A 15,109-nucleotide genomic window follows, 5' to 3' on the forward strand; every position below is an offset into this window, starting at 1 on the left:
AAGTATGTGTTGTGTATATACTGAAGACTTTTCCATTCCACCTCCTTACTATTGGTACATGCTATGGACTACCCAGTGAAATCTGATAGATATCAGCAGCTCACTTTCATTCAGTGAATCATGTGTCAGTAGTGCATAATTATTTTTAAGGGTCACTGTTCCACTCTTGACTTTTAAGTGCAATGGCATATATGTTTTATGTACAACTGTTTTGACAGCAGTTTTTATAGTTTTTTTTTTTAATGCTGATTTTATTTTCCAAATTTTTGCATAGGTCTGTAACCAGTGATGAAGGATCCATGAATGCATTCACAGGAAGGGGGTCACCTGGTAGGGGTCAAAAGACTAAAGTCTGTACCACACCTTCATCTGGTCATGCTGCATCTGTGAAGGATTCAAGCAGCAGATTGCCTGTTACAGACCCCACTCGGCCTGGTGCCACCACCAAAATCACCACCACCTCCACCTACATATCTGCCTCTACACTTAAAGTTAACAAGAAAACCAAAGGGCTCATTGATGGCCTTACTAAGTTTTTTACACCATCACCCGATGGTCGCAGATCACGAGGTGAAATAATAGACTTTTCAAAGCACTATCGTCCAAGGAAAAAGGTCTCTCAGAAACAGTCATGCACTTCTCATGTGTTGGCTACAGGTACCACACAAAAGCTAAAACCTCCACCTTCTTCACTTCCACCCCAAACTCCCATCTCTGGTCAGAGCCCCAGTTCACAAAAATCCTGCACTTCCACCTCTTCTAACTCTCCCCAAAGTTCTTCCAGTCAGTCAAGTGCACCCTCCTTTAGCAGCCTTCCCAATAACAGTCAGCTAAAGGGACTCTTTGATGGACTTTCTCATATTTATACCACCCAGGGACAGTCTCGAAAAAAGGGACACCCGAGTTATGCACCACCTAAACGTATGCGTCGTAAACCAGAGTTATCTTCCACATCAAAATCTAATACCCATTTCTATGGAAAGAAAGAGATTAGAAGTAGGTTTATTTCTCATTCCTCCACCTCTGGATGGGGTGTGTCTAGAGGACATGCTTTTAAAGCAATTGCTCACTTCAAGCGAACAACTTTCCTTAAAAAGCACAGGATTCTAGGCAGATTAAAGTATAAAGTGACCCCTCAGATGGGGACCCCCTCACCAGGGAAGGGGAGCTTGGCAGACGGAAGGATTAAACCTGATCAGGATGATGGTAAGCAAAGGTCAAAGCTCCAACCAAACCTGCGTCCCGTCCAAAACCAAAATTCTTATTTTATCACATAGGTCTTAGCTATTTCTCTTATTCTTACTTCACTCTCATACCAAAGCAATGAAACTTTGACCTTTTACCTAATGCTGACTAAACCTCCAAAATGTGTTTTCTGACTAATACTATACCACCGTTTTATTATTATTTTTGCATCTGTAGTGGCACTAGGAGCCCCAAATGCCTTCATAACGTTGCGTATGGCTTTGTAGTACCGCATGAGTAGCCACTTTCATGCTACTTCCTTGTTCTTTCCCCTGCCCTTTCTCTGGCAGTAGTGCTGTCATTATAATTGTGTGCTGTCAGTGCTTATAATGATGGACATTTCAATTCTTCATTTCCCTCTGCTCCATTGCTTTTTCATGACCAATTCCATCCTGCTGCAGTCTCCACGACACTTGATCTGTACTGCTGTAAAATGTCCTTTTTCTGATTATTTTTATTAAAGTAAGAGGAAATATATTTATAATGTCTGAATGTACATTTAGCGTAGCACTGGTCTCCTAATTTTTTAAAAAGTTTTTTGTTTAAACTAGCACTGAAGGGGACACAGGATTTTTAGTTTTATAGAGAGAGAGCATTGGAGACTTAAAATACATTAGACATATACTTAGTATCACTTTAACAGCTTCAGGAGGTTTGTGTTCAGAATTCATGTTGCACAGTTGAACTAGCCTATAAAGGCCTATAAGAGATACGCAAGAAAATACTGAAATTTGCTCCTGCAGGTACAATTTTAAAAACTAGAGAGGGAGGTGGGGCATAGTTATAAAGGATTCCAAATCTAAACTAGAATGGGAGTTTCTAAGAGCTGTCACTGCCTGCAGTGCTATTTAGGAGTACCACACAGGAACTGTAAGGCATGTGGTCTTCATGTCTGTGAATAAACCTTCTGCTGGTTTTAAATAACAGATACAGAAATCAAAATAAGCATCAAACAAGAAAATACAGATGTAATTCTGGTGGGGAGCAAGGAAATTGTTACAGAGGAGGATGTGGAAGTTTTTAAGCAGGCTCGGGAACTTTCTCTGGAGGTAAGACTGAAAATCATTTCAGTAATGAAGCATGTTGTGGTCAATTCAATTACCTTAATAAATTAACATTGAATTATTTTTCCGATGTTCATTCAGCCTCATGGTATTTTTGATATGCTCCTTTGACCTAGTGTTCCATACTTGATGAATGTCTAGTGGAGATGTTCTGTATACAATAGTATTCCCTTAGACTGGAGCCCTGTCATCCTGGTGGAGTGAACCAGATGAGTGACACTAGTGGATTTTAGATATCTGGCTCCTGTTCTCTAGACAAGAAATCAAAGGCTAAAATCCTGATCAGCCCTTTGAAAATGTAGGTGTTGGTAGCTAGGAACTGTGCATTTATACCCCCAGCCCCCCATGCAGAAAGCAGACACTGTGGAAAAGCCACCAGATAATCTCAGTGTCCTGTCAGTCTTCTATAAAAAACGCAAAACTGGATTTTATGATCAGTATATAACTTCACTGCTTTATGTTGCCCAGTTATTTTAATAGTCTTATAAGATTATTATGGTCATTGAAATGTTTGAGCTGGATCTGCCTAAAACTATTGCACCAGCTGGTGCTTATATGCTCTCTTTTTTTTAGTATGTGTTATAAATACATACCCTGCTGAGGCTGTATATCTTCCCTTGCTCCTTGTACACTCGGCTGAGAGAGCTCCCAACATACAGACTGGATTTCCCTCTAGCAAAAAGAGCTTTTACTTTAATGTGCCAGTGTGAAAGGACAAGATTTTTTCTTTGAACCTCATTGTGGAAGGTGCTATTCACAGGGGGAGCTCAAGGAGACAGGCAAAAACTGCATCTCTGAGAGTAAGGGATGGAGGGTGCACCTAACACCCACTACTACAATTTTTTACAGTGTTGTGTCTGAATCTAGACTTGTGGTCTCCTGTGGAAGCCCCCATTTAGCGTAGCACTGGTCTCCTAATTTTTTAAAAAGTTTTTTGTTTAAACTAGCACTGAAGGGGACACAGGATTTTTAGTTTTATAGAGAGAGAGCATTGGAGACTTAAAATACATTAGACATATACTTAGTATCACCTTAACAGCTTCAGGAGGTTTGTGTTCAGAATTCATGTAGCACAGTTGAACTAGCCTATAAAGGCCTATAAGAGATACGCAAGAAAATACTGAAATTTGCTCCTGCAGTCTTTTTAAAGAGAGTCTAGCTTGTCTCTCAGTAATAAACTTCCCCTTGCAGGCCGGAAGTGAAAGTACTGAGACTATGTCTGGTATAGACACACAGTGTAAATTAGGCACCTTCTCAGCCCTAAGTGTTTCAGCCTAATTTGAGATTGGCTATTGAGGATTTTACCTCTTAGTTTGCTGCTAGCTACTTGTCTTTATAAATAAATTCTCATCCCTCTCCCACAGGTCAGAGTATATTCTGTTGAATTTATTTGATTAAGGTAACCTCCCCCCACCACACACACAGTCCCCATTTAACTTCCTCTGACCCCCTAGGGGTCATTGTCCTACCAAGTGGACTACTGTCATCTCAGCTAAAGTTAACTTATTTTAAAACCCTTTTGGCACTGGAGGTTGCAAATTGAACCCTCGGTACCCACAGCACCTGCTTGCAGGAGGGGTACGCCCACTTCTGGGATAAAGAAGGTGCTTCTAATGTCACCATCCTTCTTCATTTGGTTCTGCAGAGAAGGACCTCTTGGAATTTGAGCCAGGACCCCAGACAAGCTCTGCCAACTGCCTGTGAGATTTAGTGAATCAGAAAACCTGTTTAGCTGTGCCCAGCCTCTGCCAGCCCTGCCTATTTTGTGGGCAGCATCACCCAGTGCCAGGCCCTCCAGTGGAATGGAGCTTACAGCCAGCTTTTACTGCTGCACTCCAGTCCTGCCAGGATTTCTGCAGCCTGGGTTCTAGCCTCACATTTGACGATTTCCAGAGACTTCTAACAACTAATCATGTCAGAGAAACTTAAAAGATTTTCAAAGAATCCTGTGGCACCTTATAGACTAACAGACGTTTTGGAGCATGAGCTTTCGTGGGTGAATACCCACTTCTTCAGATGCATGCATGTATTCACCCACGAAAGCTCATGCTCTAAAACGTCTGTTAGTCTGTAAGGTGCCACAGGATTCTTTGCTGCTTTTACAGATCCAGACTAACACGGCTACCCCTCTGATACTTAAAGATTTTCTAATCTTAACCAAATGAAAATGAAGATATGAATTGAGCCTCGTCTAATTCCTTATAACTGCAACTTTTTGCTTTTATTACACCTGACAGAAAATTGGATGTAAAAACAGCAGTGAAACAAATAGCCGGTACCCTTCAGTGATAGAATTTGGGAAGTATGAGATCCAGACCTGGTACTCTTCACCTTATCCACAGGAATATGCAAGGTAATAGGGTGGTCGAGATTACTATTTCTTTTTATGTCATGGTGAGGATGGGGGCTTCATCCTGTTCTTTTGTTTCATGGTATTTCAGCTGAGATTAAATTTAACTAACACATTGAGGCAGCACCCAAAACTATTACTTCTACAGCCTTTCTTTTGCAGTCTCATTAATTTTGTATAAGTTCCTAGTTGTCCCTTTATTGCAAACATACTGTAAATCCTGCCTTTACTTTTTTTTTCCCCCAAGCTAGTATTTCCCTCTTCCACTGAGAATGAGGTGTATATTGTAAACAGAATATACTGGATTAGACCAATTTCATTTTATTAACTAGAGGACTTTCCAGTGGCAACAGCCTACTTCACTTATTTGTAAACTTTCCTCAATTCTACCACACTGGGGACTGAGCAACCAGCTACAGGGAGCAACAAGTAGGCTGAGGTGATAGCAGGTAGTACATTAGTATGAACCAACAGTGTGATATGGCATCTAAAATGGGCATTGTGATTCTTGGCTGCACTTGCAAAAGGCATTACATTACGGAATGAGAATTGATGATGCCTCTTTATGGTGGTGGAGGCAGTTCTCCCTAGAATAGGTGCAGTTTTAGCCACCAAATTACCAAAAAGATGCGGATATAGAGGGGAAAAAATATACATGCTTAAAGGTCTTCAGGGTTGATTTCCCAGGAAAGATTAAGAAATAAATGTCTATAGGTTGGCAAAGTGATGATGGAGATGTGGACATAAGTGCCTACAAATACTTGAAGGAAGTAAATCATTATAACCACCTATATGCAGTCCCAGGACATGCGAGTTGCTTTTAGAGCACGTGTAAATAGGCCTCTGCTCCAAAGATGATATAATATAATTAGTTTATGCAACAGTGTCCTGCTGTGTCTGTAGTTTCAAAATGAGGATAAACCTAGTGCTAGAAAATTTACTGCAGGGATTTGCTGTTCTGGCAGTATGAGTGCAGGGGAATGGACTAGATGACCTCTCGAGGCCCCTTCCAGTCCTAAGATTCTATGAAACTAGATGATCTAGTTGGTCTTCTTCTTTTTCTAACTTCTGTGTTTTGGTGAGGCAGCTAATGACAGTCCAGGCCATGGATCAGCCAAGATGAAGCATTCTTCACTTCTGACTCAGCTGAATTAACTCTACTGTGTAATAAAGCCTCTCATCTCATTTAGGAGAAAATCACGTACAAGAGTCTCTGTGCATTACTTTCAAATAATGCATGCCTGTTTTAATCTTCCCCCTGTGGTGCGTGTTTGGCATACACAGAAATACAGTTTAATTCAAGTCTGTTCAGATATTTTTAAGATGGGTGGAGAGGGAGAACGTGATTTTTGCTCACAGAGTTTAGAACTGTAACAGCACTCTAATGATTTCTATACTTCAACAGACTATCAAAGCTTTACCTGTGTGAATTCTGTCTTAAATATATGAAAAGTAAAAACATTTTGCTAAGACACTCAAAGAAGTGTGGTTGGTTCCATCCTCCAGCCAATGAAATCTACAGAAGAAATGATCTTTCAGTATTTGAGGTAGGTATATTAAAATCCAGATTGTTTAAAAAAGAAAAACTTACATGTATTTGTTGATTGTATACCAGTTGAAGGCCACAGTAGAAAAAGATAAAAAATGTATTACAGTAGAACCTCAGAGTTACGAACACCAGAGTTACAAACTGACTGGTTAACCAGACACCTCATTTGGAACCGGAAGTACACAATCAGGCAGCAACAGAGACAACGCTTCCACCCCCCCCACCCAAAAAAAGTCAAATACAGTACAGTGTTAAATGTATAAAATACTAAAAAAATAAAATAAAGGGAAAGCAACATTTTTTCTTCTGCATAGTAAAGTTTCAAAGCTGTATTAAGTTAACGTTCAGCTGTAAACTTTTGAAAGAACAACCATACCTTTGAACTTTTGTTCAGTTACAAACATTTCAGAGTTACAAACAACCTCCATTCCCAAGGTGTTCGTAACTCTGAGGTTCTACTGTAAATATTTTTCCACTAATATTCATATTGTACTCAAAAAATAAGTCTCCTCTTTCACTTTTCACCACCTTTTATATCCTGTGGACTTGTAAGTTATGTAGAACTTAAGAGCTTTCTAGCCTTCTGGTGCAGCAGGCTTTTAGATGTATATTGAAACTATATCTTCCAACTACATGTTCTTTTACTTCTGGTCAGATAAGGGCACCCTTCTTTTTTCCTTTCTATCCATTACATAAGGTCAGTCATACTGGATCAGATCAATGGTCCATCTAGCCCAGCATCCTCTCTTGACAGAGGCCAGTGCCAGATGCTTTGGGGGAATGAACAAATAAGACAATTTTTAGTGATTCATCCCTGGTCGTCTAGTCCCAACTTCTGACAGTCAGAGGTTTAGGGACATCCAGAGCATGGGATTGCTCCGTGACCATCTTGGCTATTAGCCACTGATTAATCTGTTCTCCATGAATTTATCTAATTCTTTTTTGGACCCAGTTATACTTTTGGCCTTCACAACATCCCATGGCAGCGAGTTCCACAGGTTGACTGTGTGTTGTGTGAAGAAATACTTCCTTATGTTAGTTTTAAACCCAGTGCCTATTAATGCAATTGGTTGTCCCCTACTTCTTGTGTTATGTAAAGGGTTAAATAACACTTCCTTGTTCACTGTCTCCACACCATTCATGGTTCATGATTTTATAGACTTTTAAAGACATTCAGTTGTGACACTGATTATTTGGGGAAGAAAGAGAACAATGAGCATGACCATTGACTGACTGTATAGAAAATGCAAAGGTAACGTTTTCCTCACTTAAGTTTTCTGCATGGTTGAGTTAGGACTCCAGGAGAGAGATCACTTGATCGTTACCTGTTAGGTTCACTCCCTCTGGGACACCTGGCATTGGTCACTGTCGGTAGATAGGATACTGGGTTGGATGGATCTTTGGTCTGACCCAGTATGGCCATTCTTATGTTCTTATGTTCAGAAGTTTAAATTTTGAAACTAAAGTTATTACCCCTACAGAGAGCTTGAGAAATACCTCCTGAGACATTCTGCCAGGGTGTGTTGGGTCCCAGGCTGAACCTGTTAGCTATCTATATTACTTTCACAGCCTGTTGCAAGTTGGGTCAAAGTAAACTGCCTTTAATTTAATTAGTTCAGAAATTAAACCAAGTAGAATATAATTCTTCGGGACATTTTGGAGCTAATCTCTTAAGGACTTTTGTCCACATTGCTCTGCTGTGAAAAGACCCTTGAGCTTAACTAATGAGTATTCTGTATCATGGCTTCAAGTGTCATTGCTGCACCCAATTACCCTAACCTACTTATTCATATTTCTTAAGCACCAGTCCCAATACTATTAGCAGAAAAGACTTTCAGGGTCTTAGGACCATCTTAATTCTCTCAGAAGAATGGCACAAGTTATTTCTGACTATCAATACTGAAAAATAATTCTGAATTTTAAAAAATGTCACTACCTAGCACTTTCATGTTGTGTAAGTATATTTGTTACCCTTGCAGGTATGCTTGTAGGTTCCATGTCTTGAAATACTGATATGTAATCGGGTGGAGTCCCCATGCAGCTGACCAAACCTTAAGACTTGTTCTAGTCATTCACAGATTTCATCTTCTTAACTAAAAGAAAATTCTGAATTAAAACTACACCAACTCCAGCCAATGTGATTCGTGAGGGGGCACAAAGGGACACATGACTCTCCCCAAAATGCTGGGGGAGGGCGGGGGAGGGCAAGGCCAGCAGCTGGGAAGATGAAGGGGCAAGGCCAGAACCTTAAGAGAAGAAGTGGGGCCAGAGCCTCTCCTCTTCCAGCCACGCTGCCTGGTGCAACACGCAGTGGCTACGCTCTCCCAGGAAGCCTGCGGCCATGCTGCCTACAGTCCAGGCAGGCAGCATGGCCAGAGGCTGCCGGGGAGAGTGCATTAGTGGCTCCATACATGCCAGGGGGACTGGAGCAGAGTGTGGAGCTCCTGGGCTGGGGGTGGGGACGAGTTGGGGGGGAGGGGTCACATGCCCCCCTTTAGCTGGTGCCCCCTTAGTGTTCCTCCTACTAGTCGCTCATTTCCCCAGCCTACATTTTTTTTCTCCCACATATTTCTGCTCCTATGGTTTTCCCATGATGCAGGTGAGCCACACCCTAGATCTCTCATCCACAGAGTTACTTAAACTTTCCCATATAAAAAGCCACACATTTCCTAGTGAGTCACCTGTGAACATGATTAACCTGTTCCTCTCTGCTGGATTCTTCTAATACCTGCTAATACAGAGTAGGGCAACAGGTGAATCTGCCACTATGTTAGTGTTATTCTGTGAACATCAATCCATACATCAAAACTTATTCAGTCCTTCATTTTTCTTTTTTTAAGCATTCTTAAGGGTCTCTCAGAAAGAGCCATGGAAGAGAGAATATTTTGTGGAAGGAAAATCTGGATTCATCAGATGGCCCTTTTTTCCTTCTGTACTTGAGACATTTGGATAGGATTACTGAAACTCTTGAAGACTAACTTTTCCAGTTTGGTTGAAGTGTTAGCTCAGGCCATTACTTCTGATTTTGATAGCTGCAGAAACTCAACGAGGAGTTGATAAAAATTCTGCAGACTTCCAGCAAGATACAGTGACTTTACCCCTTAATTCCCTGTGTGACAGGACAGAGAAGGGGATATGCTCTTATTCTCCTTCTATTTCTCCAAGGAGCAGAAAATGCCCCAGGGCATCTTATGTTTATATATGCCTTCCTTCCAGTGCAAAACTTCGACAAATCTAAGAGGAGACTTATTGTCATAATTTATTACTCCATTCTAGTTGAGCAAACATTGGTGTCTGAGATTGTAGTCCATTTTTCCCCATTGAACTGCTGAACAAGCTGGTCTTATCAGAAAGTTATGGAATACCTTTCCATCTTCACATGAGTGCTCTTTCACAAAATAGCGTATAGACTGTTTTAAAGGATTGTCTGTTTCTAGGAATTTTTTTAATATCAGGGAAGTCTTCCATTGAAACAACATAACAATTGGATACTTCCTCTTTTAGGAGAGTTGAAAAACAAAATCCAATATTCATTGCCAACATTTTTAGAGGAACTGAAATGTCTTTAGTTAACCATTACAAGTTTTTAAAAATCTAATTAAGGCCGACTTTATCACTTGTTTTTATCACTTGTTTGCATGTGTGTAAAAAAACAAAAAAAAAATCCCCAGTTTCGTACAAGAGAGTCAGTTGCATGAGTGTGCTTAAAATACTTCTGAAATTGTAAGGTACTATATGTGAGATACATAAAAGTATCTCAGAGCCGTAGCCGTGTTAGTCTGCATCAGCAAAAAATATGAGGAGTACTTGTGGCACCGTGGAGACTTAGCAAATTTATTTGTGCATAAGCTGTCATGGGCTAAAACTCACTTCATTGGATGCATGCAGTGGAAAATATAGTAGGAAGATCGTATACACAGAGAACATGAAAAAATGGGTGTTGCCATACTAACTATAATGAGAGTGATCAATTAAGGTGGGCTATTATCAGCAGGAGAGAAAAAAACTTGTAGTGATAATCAGGATGGCCCATTTCCAACAGTTGACAAGAAGGTGCGAGTAACAGTAGGGGAAAAATAATTAGCATGAGGAAATAGTTTTTACTTTGTGTAATGACCTATCCACTCCCAGTCTTTATTCAAGCCTAATTTAGTGGTGTCCAGTTTGCAAATTAATTTCAATTCTGCAGTTTCTCTTTGGAGTCTGTTTTTGAAGTTTTTTTTGTAGAGTATTGCGACTTTGAAGTCTGTAATTGAGTGACCAGGGAGGTTGAAGTGTTCTCCAACTGGTTTTTGAATGTTACAATTCTTGAGGTCTGATTTGTCCATTTATTCTTTTGCATGGAGAAGTAAAAACTATTTCCCCATGCTAATTTTTCCCCTACTGTTACTCACACCTTCTTGTCAACTGTTGGAAATGGGCCATCCTGATTATCACTACAAACATTTTTTTTTCCTGATGATAATAGCCCCCTTAATTGATCATTCTCATCATAGTTAGTATGGCAATACCCATTTTTTCATGTTCTCTGTGTATATAGATCTTCCTATTGTATTTTCCACTGCATGCATCCGATGAAGTGAGTTTTAGCCCACGAAAGCTTATGCTCAAATAAATTCGTTAGTCTCTAAGGTGCCACAAGTACTCCTCGTTCTTTTTGATAAAAGTATTTGTATCAGTAGTTCTTAACTCGTAAGTAATGTTTTTTTATCTTAAGCTTACTTACAGATATTGTCTTATCCATCCCCAGATACACATATGAGGTTAGTGCTTACCCACTTTACAGCAGGTAAAGCAGAGACTTGTCCAAGCCACACCAGAAACTGACTCTGGCAATGGATTATAATAGAAGAATTTCTTCCTGGTGCTGTGCCTAGACCAGAAAGCTCTCTGTGTAAATGAAATACAGATGGTCCCATCATCAAAGAACTCTAGTTGCAAGTAATCGTTTCCCTGAAGAAGCAGCAAAGAATCCTGTGGTACCTTATAGACTAACAGACGTTTTGGAGCATGAGCTTTCGTGGGTGAATACCCACTTCCTCAGATGCATGTAATGGAAATTTCCAGGGGCAGGTATATATATGCTAGCAAGCAAACTAGAGATAACGAGGTCAGTTCAATCAGGGAGGATGAGGCCCTGTTCTAGCAGTTGAGGTGTGAAAACCAAGAGAGGAGAAACTGGTTCTGTAATTGGCAAACCATTCACAGTCTTTGTTCAATCCTGAGCTGATGGTGTCAAATTTGCAGATGAACTGAAGCTCAGCAATTTCTCTTTGAAGTCTGGTCCTGAAGTTTTTTTGCTGCAGGATGGCCACCTTAAGGTCTGCTATAGTGTGGCCAGGGAGGTTGAAGTGTTCTCCTACAGGTTTTTGTATATTGCCATTCCTAATGTCTGATTTGTGTCCATTTATCCTTTTCCGTAGAGACTGTCCAGTTTGGCCGATGTACATAGCAGAGGGGCATTGCTGGCATATGAAGGCGTATATTACATTGGTGGATGTGCAGGTGAATGAACCGGTGATGGTGTGGCTGATCTGGTTAGGTCCTGTGATGGTGTTGCTGGTGTAGATATGTGGGCAGAGTTGGCATCGAGGTTTGTTGCATGGATTGGTTCCTGAGCTAGAGTTACTATGGTGCGGTGTGCAGTTACTGGTGAGAATATGTTTCAGGTTGGCAGGCTGTCTGTGGGCAAGGACTGGCCTGCCACCCAAGGCCTGTGAAAGTGTGGGATCATTGTCCAGGATGGGTTGTAGATCCTTGATGATGCGTTGGAGGGGTTTTAGCTGGGGGCTGTATGTGATGGCCAGTGGAGTCCTGTTGGTTTCTTTCTTGGGTTTGTCTTGCAGTAGGAGGCTTCTGGGTACACGTCTGGCTCTGTTGTTCCCTGAAGAAGAATCTTGGGGAAAGACTCGGCTGCTCACATTGACTATGCTCTTCATTTCAGGGAGAAACTGATTGTGATCAAAGAAATCTGCCCTTGTGCCTAGCCTGTCTGCAACCATCAGTATCACAGCTTGATTCTTTATACTTATAACAGACATAGACTAATTATGGTATTTAGCTTGAAAATTTACTTCTCTTGCTCAGTAGCATCTTCGCTCCGGTGTATAATTTTTATCTTCTCTAGTTATATCTAAAATACTGCAGTGTATAATACCAAAGTGACATCCCATTTGCTGGCCGTACACTTCAGGGACTCAGAATAATGCAGTTCAATCTGTTCTACTTTTGGAGGGCAGCTCCTGCAATAATGATCCAGAGCTTAAGATAGCTTTAATAATGTTTGCATTATCTGCTATTCATATCTGTTTAATTATAGGGCAATAAGTGAAGGAGATGTAACCAAGTCTGACTGGACCAGTTATCAGATCAGATAACCTTGATTGTTTGAGAAATCCAGATCTTCTGAAGATTCTTGCTAATGCAAACAATTAGCACTAATAGAGAATTTCTATTCTGAAATTAACATTTTCCCCCTTAATACTACATTTTTCAGGTTTTCTTAAAGGATACTGTAAGTACAAGATACCATTTTCTGTGAAATAATATGTGCGAAATAATGGTTTTGTGGGAAATAAATTTATCAGTGTGATTTTTTTTTAACTTTTTTTTTTTTTTTAGGTTGATGGAAATGTGAGCAAAATTTATTGCCAAAATCTTTGCTTGTTAGCCAAGCTGTTTCTGGACCACAAAACGTTGTATTATGATGTTGAGCCATTCCTTTTCTATGTTCTTACAAAAAATGATGAAAAAGGCTGTCACTTAGTTGGATATTTCTCTAAGGTAAAGCAATATCTCTATATGCTTTTTAATATTAACAATTCATAATTTTTCCACTGTTAAAAATTATGCTTCTTATTCAAGTATTTTTGCGTATGTAATTTCAATAGATGAAGACAGTTTTTAAAATATGAAATCCGATCTGCAAGTCTCATAAAATTATTCACTGTCTGATAGACAATAACAATATCTTTATTCCTCCTCAAAACACTTACACATAGAACTTTTCTCAGTTACTGTATTCAGTAGAGCTGTCAATTAATTGCAATTAACTCACGCAATTAACTAAAAAAATTAATCTCTGCTTTAATCATGCTATTAAACAATAGATTGCCCATTGAAATTTATTGAATATTTTTGTTTTTCTATATATTTTTAAATATATTGATTTCAATTACAACACACTATACAAAGTTGACAGTGCTCACTTTATATTATTTTTATTACAAATATTTGCACTGTAAAAATGGCAAACAATAGAAATAGTATTTTTCAATTTGCCTCATCCAAGTACTATAGTGCAATCTCTTTATTGTGTAAGTGCAACTTACAAATATAGATTTTTTTGTTACATAACTGCACTCAAAAACAGCACAATGTAAATTTTAGGATCTACAAGTCCACTGAGTCCTAATTCTTGTTCAGCCAGTTGCTAAGACAAAGAAGTTTGTTTACATTTATGAGAGAGAATGCTGGCAGCTTCTTATTTACATCACCTGAAAGTTAGAGCAGGTGTTTGCATGGCACTTCTGTAGCCGGCATTGCAAGGCATTTACTTGCCAGTTCTGTTAAACATTTGTATGCCCCTTTGTGCTTTGGCCACCATTCCCGAGGACATGCTTCCATGCTGATGATGCTCATTTAAAAAAAAATGCATTAATTAAATTTGACTGAACTCCTTGCGGGAGAATTTTATGTCTCCTGCTCTGTTTTGTCCGCATTCTACCATATATTTCGTTTTATAGCAGTCTTCGGATCATGATCCAGCACGTTGTTCATTTTAAGAACACTTTCACTGCAGATTTGACAAAACACAAAGAAGGTACCAATGTGAGATTTCTAAAGATAGCTACGTCACTCAACCCAAGGTTTAAGATTCTGAAGTGCCTTCCAAAATCTGAGAGGGACGGGGTGTAGTGCATGCTTTCAGAAGTCTTAAAAGAGCAACACTCCGATGCAGAAACTGCAGAACCTGAACCATCAAAAAAGAAAATCAACCTTTCTGCTGGTGGCATTTGACTGAAATGATGAAAATGAACATGGCGTCGGTCCGTACTGCTTTGGATGGTTATCGAGCAGAACCCATTATCAACATGGATACATATCCTCTGGAATGGTGGGTGAAGTATGGTGTGACAGAATGGATCACAGCAACCCCCTTGGGACTGCCACCTGGTGTGCTTAGACTGCCTTTGAGCCTGTTTTCCATGCCAGCTTCAGATTTCAGTGCCCTGCCTGGTTGAGCCAAGCAAGCTAGCCTGCTACAAACACAGACCCAGGTCTGTGCTACGTGCCCCACAAGCTGCAGGCTTAACTGAAAACAGCTTAAGAAGTGCTCCTGTCTCCTCTGCTCAGATTCCCAACTCCCAGTGGGGTCCAAACCCCGAATAAATCTGTTTTACCCTTTATAAAGCTTATACAGGGTAAAGTCATAAATTATCCGCCCTCTATAACATTGATAGAGAGAGATGCACAGCTGTTTGCCCCCCCAGGTATTACTACATACTCTGGGTTTCACTCTGGTAAAGAGTGATTTTATTAAATACAAAAGGTAGGATTTAAGTGGTTCCAAGTAATAACAGACAGAACAAAGTGAATTACTGAGCAAAATAAAATAAAACATGCAAGTCTAATCCTAATACAGTGAGAAAGTGATTACAGATATAAACTCACCCTCAGAGATGTTTCAGTAAGCTTCTATCACAGATTGGACGCCTTCCTAGTCTGTGTCCAATCCTTTCCCCTGGTACAGTCCTTGTTCCAGCTCAGGTGGTAGCTAGGGGATTTCTCATGTCTGCAGCCCCCTTTTTTTCTGTTCCACCCTCTTAAATATTTTCTGCAAAAGGCTGGAATCCTTTATCCCTCTCTGGGTTCCCACCCCTCCTTCTAAATGGAAAAGCA

General features: G+C 40.0%; 1 protein-coding gene across 15 annotated transcripts in view; it reads left to right on the plus strand.

Moving 5' to 3' along the window:
• Nucleotides 1-15,109, plus strand: part of KAT6B (lysine acetyltransferase 6B) — a 200,510-nt gene that overhangs the window by 125,482 nt on the left and 59,919 nt on the right. For 13 of the 15 annotated variants that reach the window (XM_050959893.1, XM_050959888.1, XM_050959881.1 and 10 more), the window contains 5 exons: nt 275-1,206; nt 2,173-2,294; nt 4,547-4,662; nt 6,065-6,206; nt 12,830-12,991. In XM_050959893.1, coding sequence (XP_050815850.1) covers nt 275-1,206; nt 2,173-2,294; nt 4,547-4,662; nt 6,065-6,206; nt 12,830-12,991 — 1,474 coding nt within the window. The remainder of the gene's footprint in view (nt 1-274; nt 1,207-2,172; nt 2,295-4,546; nt 4,663-6,064; nt 6,207-12,829; nt 12,992-15,109) is intronic. The other 2 variants (XM_050959894.1, XM_050959895.1) reach the window with 2 other exon arrangements.

Source organism: Gopherus flavomarginatus, chromosome 6, assembly GCF_025201925.1.
Source record: "Gopherus flavomarginatus isolate rGopFla2 chromosome 6, rGopFla2.mat.asm, whole genome shotgun sequence".
NCBI classification, from domain to species: domain Eukaryota; kingdom Metazoa; phylum Chordata; order Testudines; family Testudinidae; genus Gopherus; species Gopherus flavomarginatus.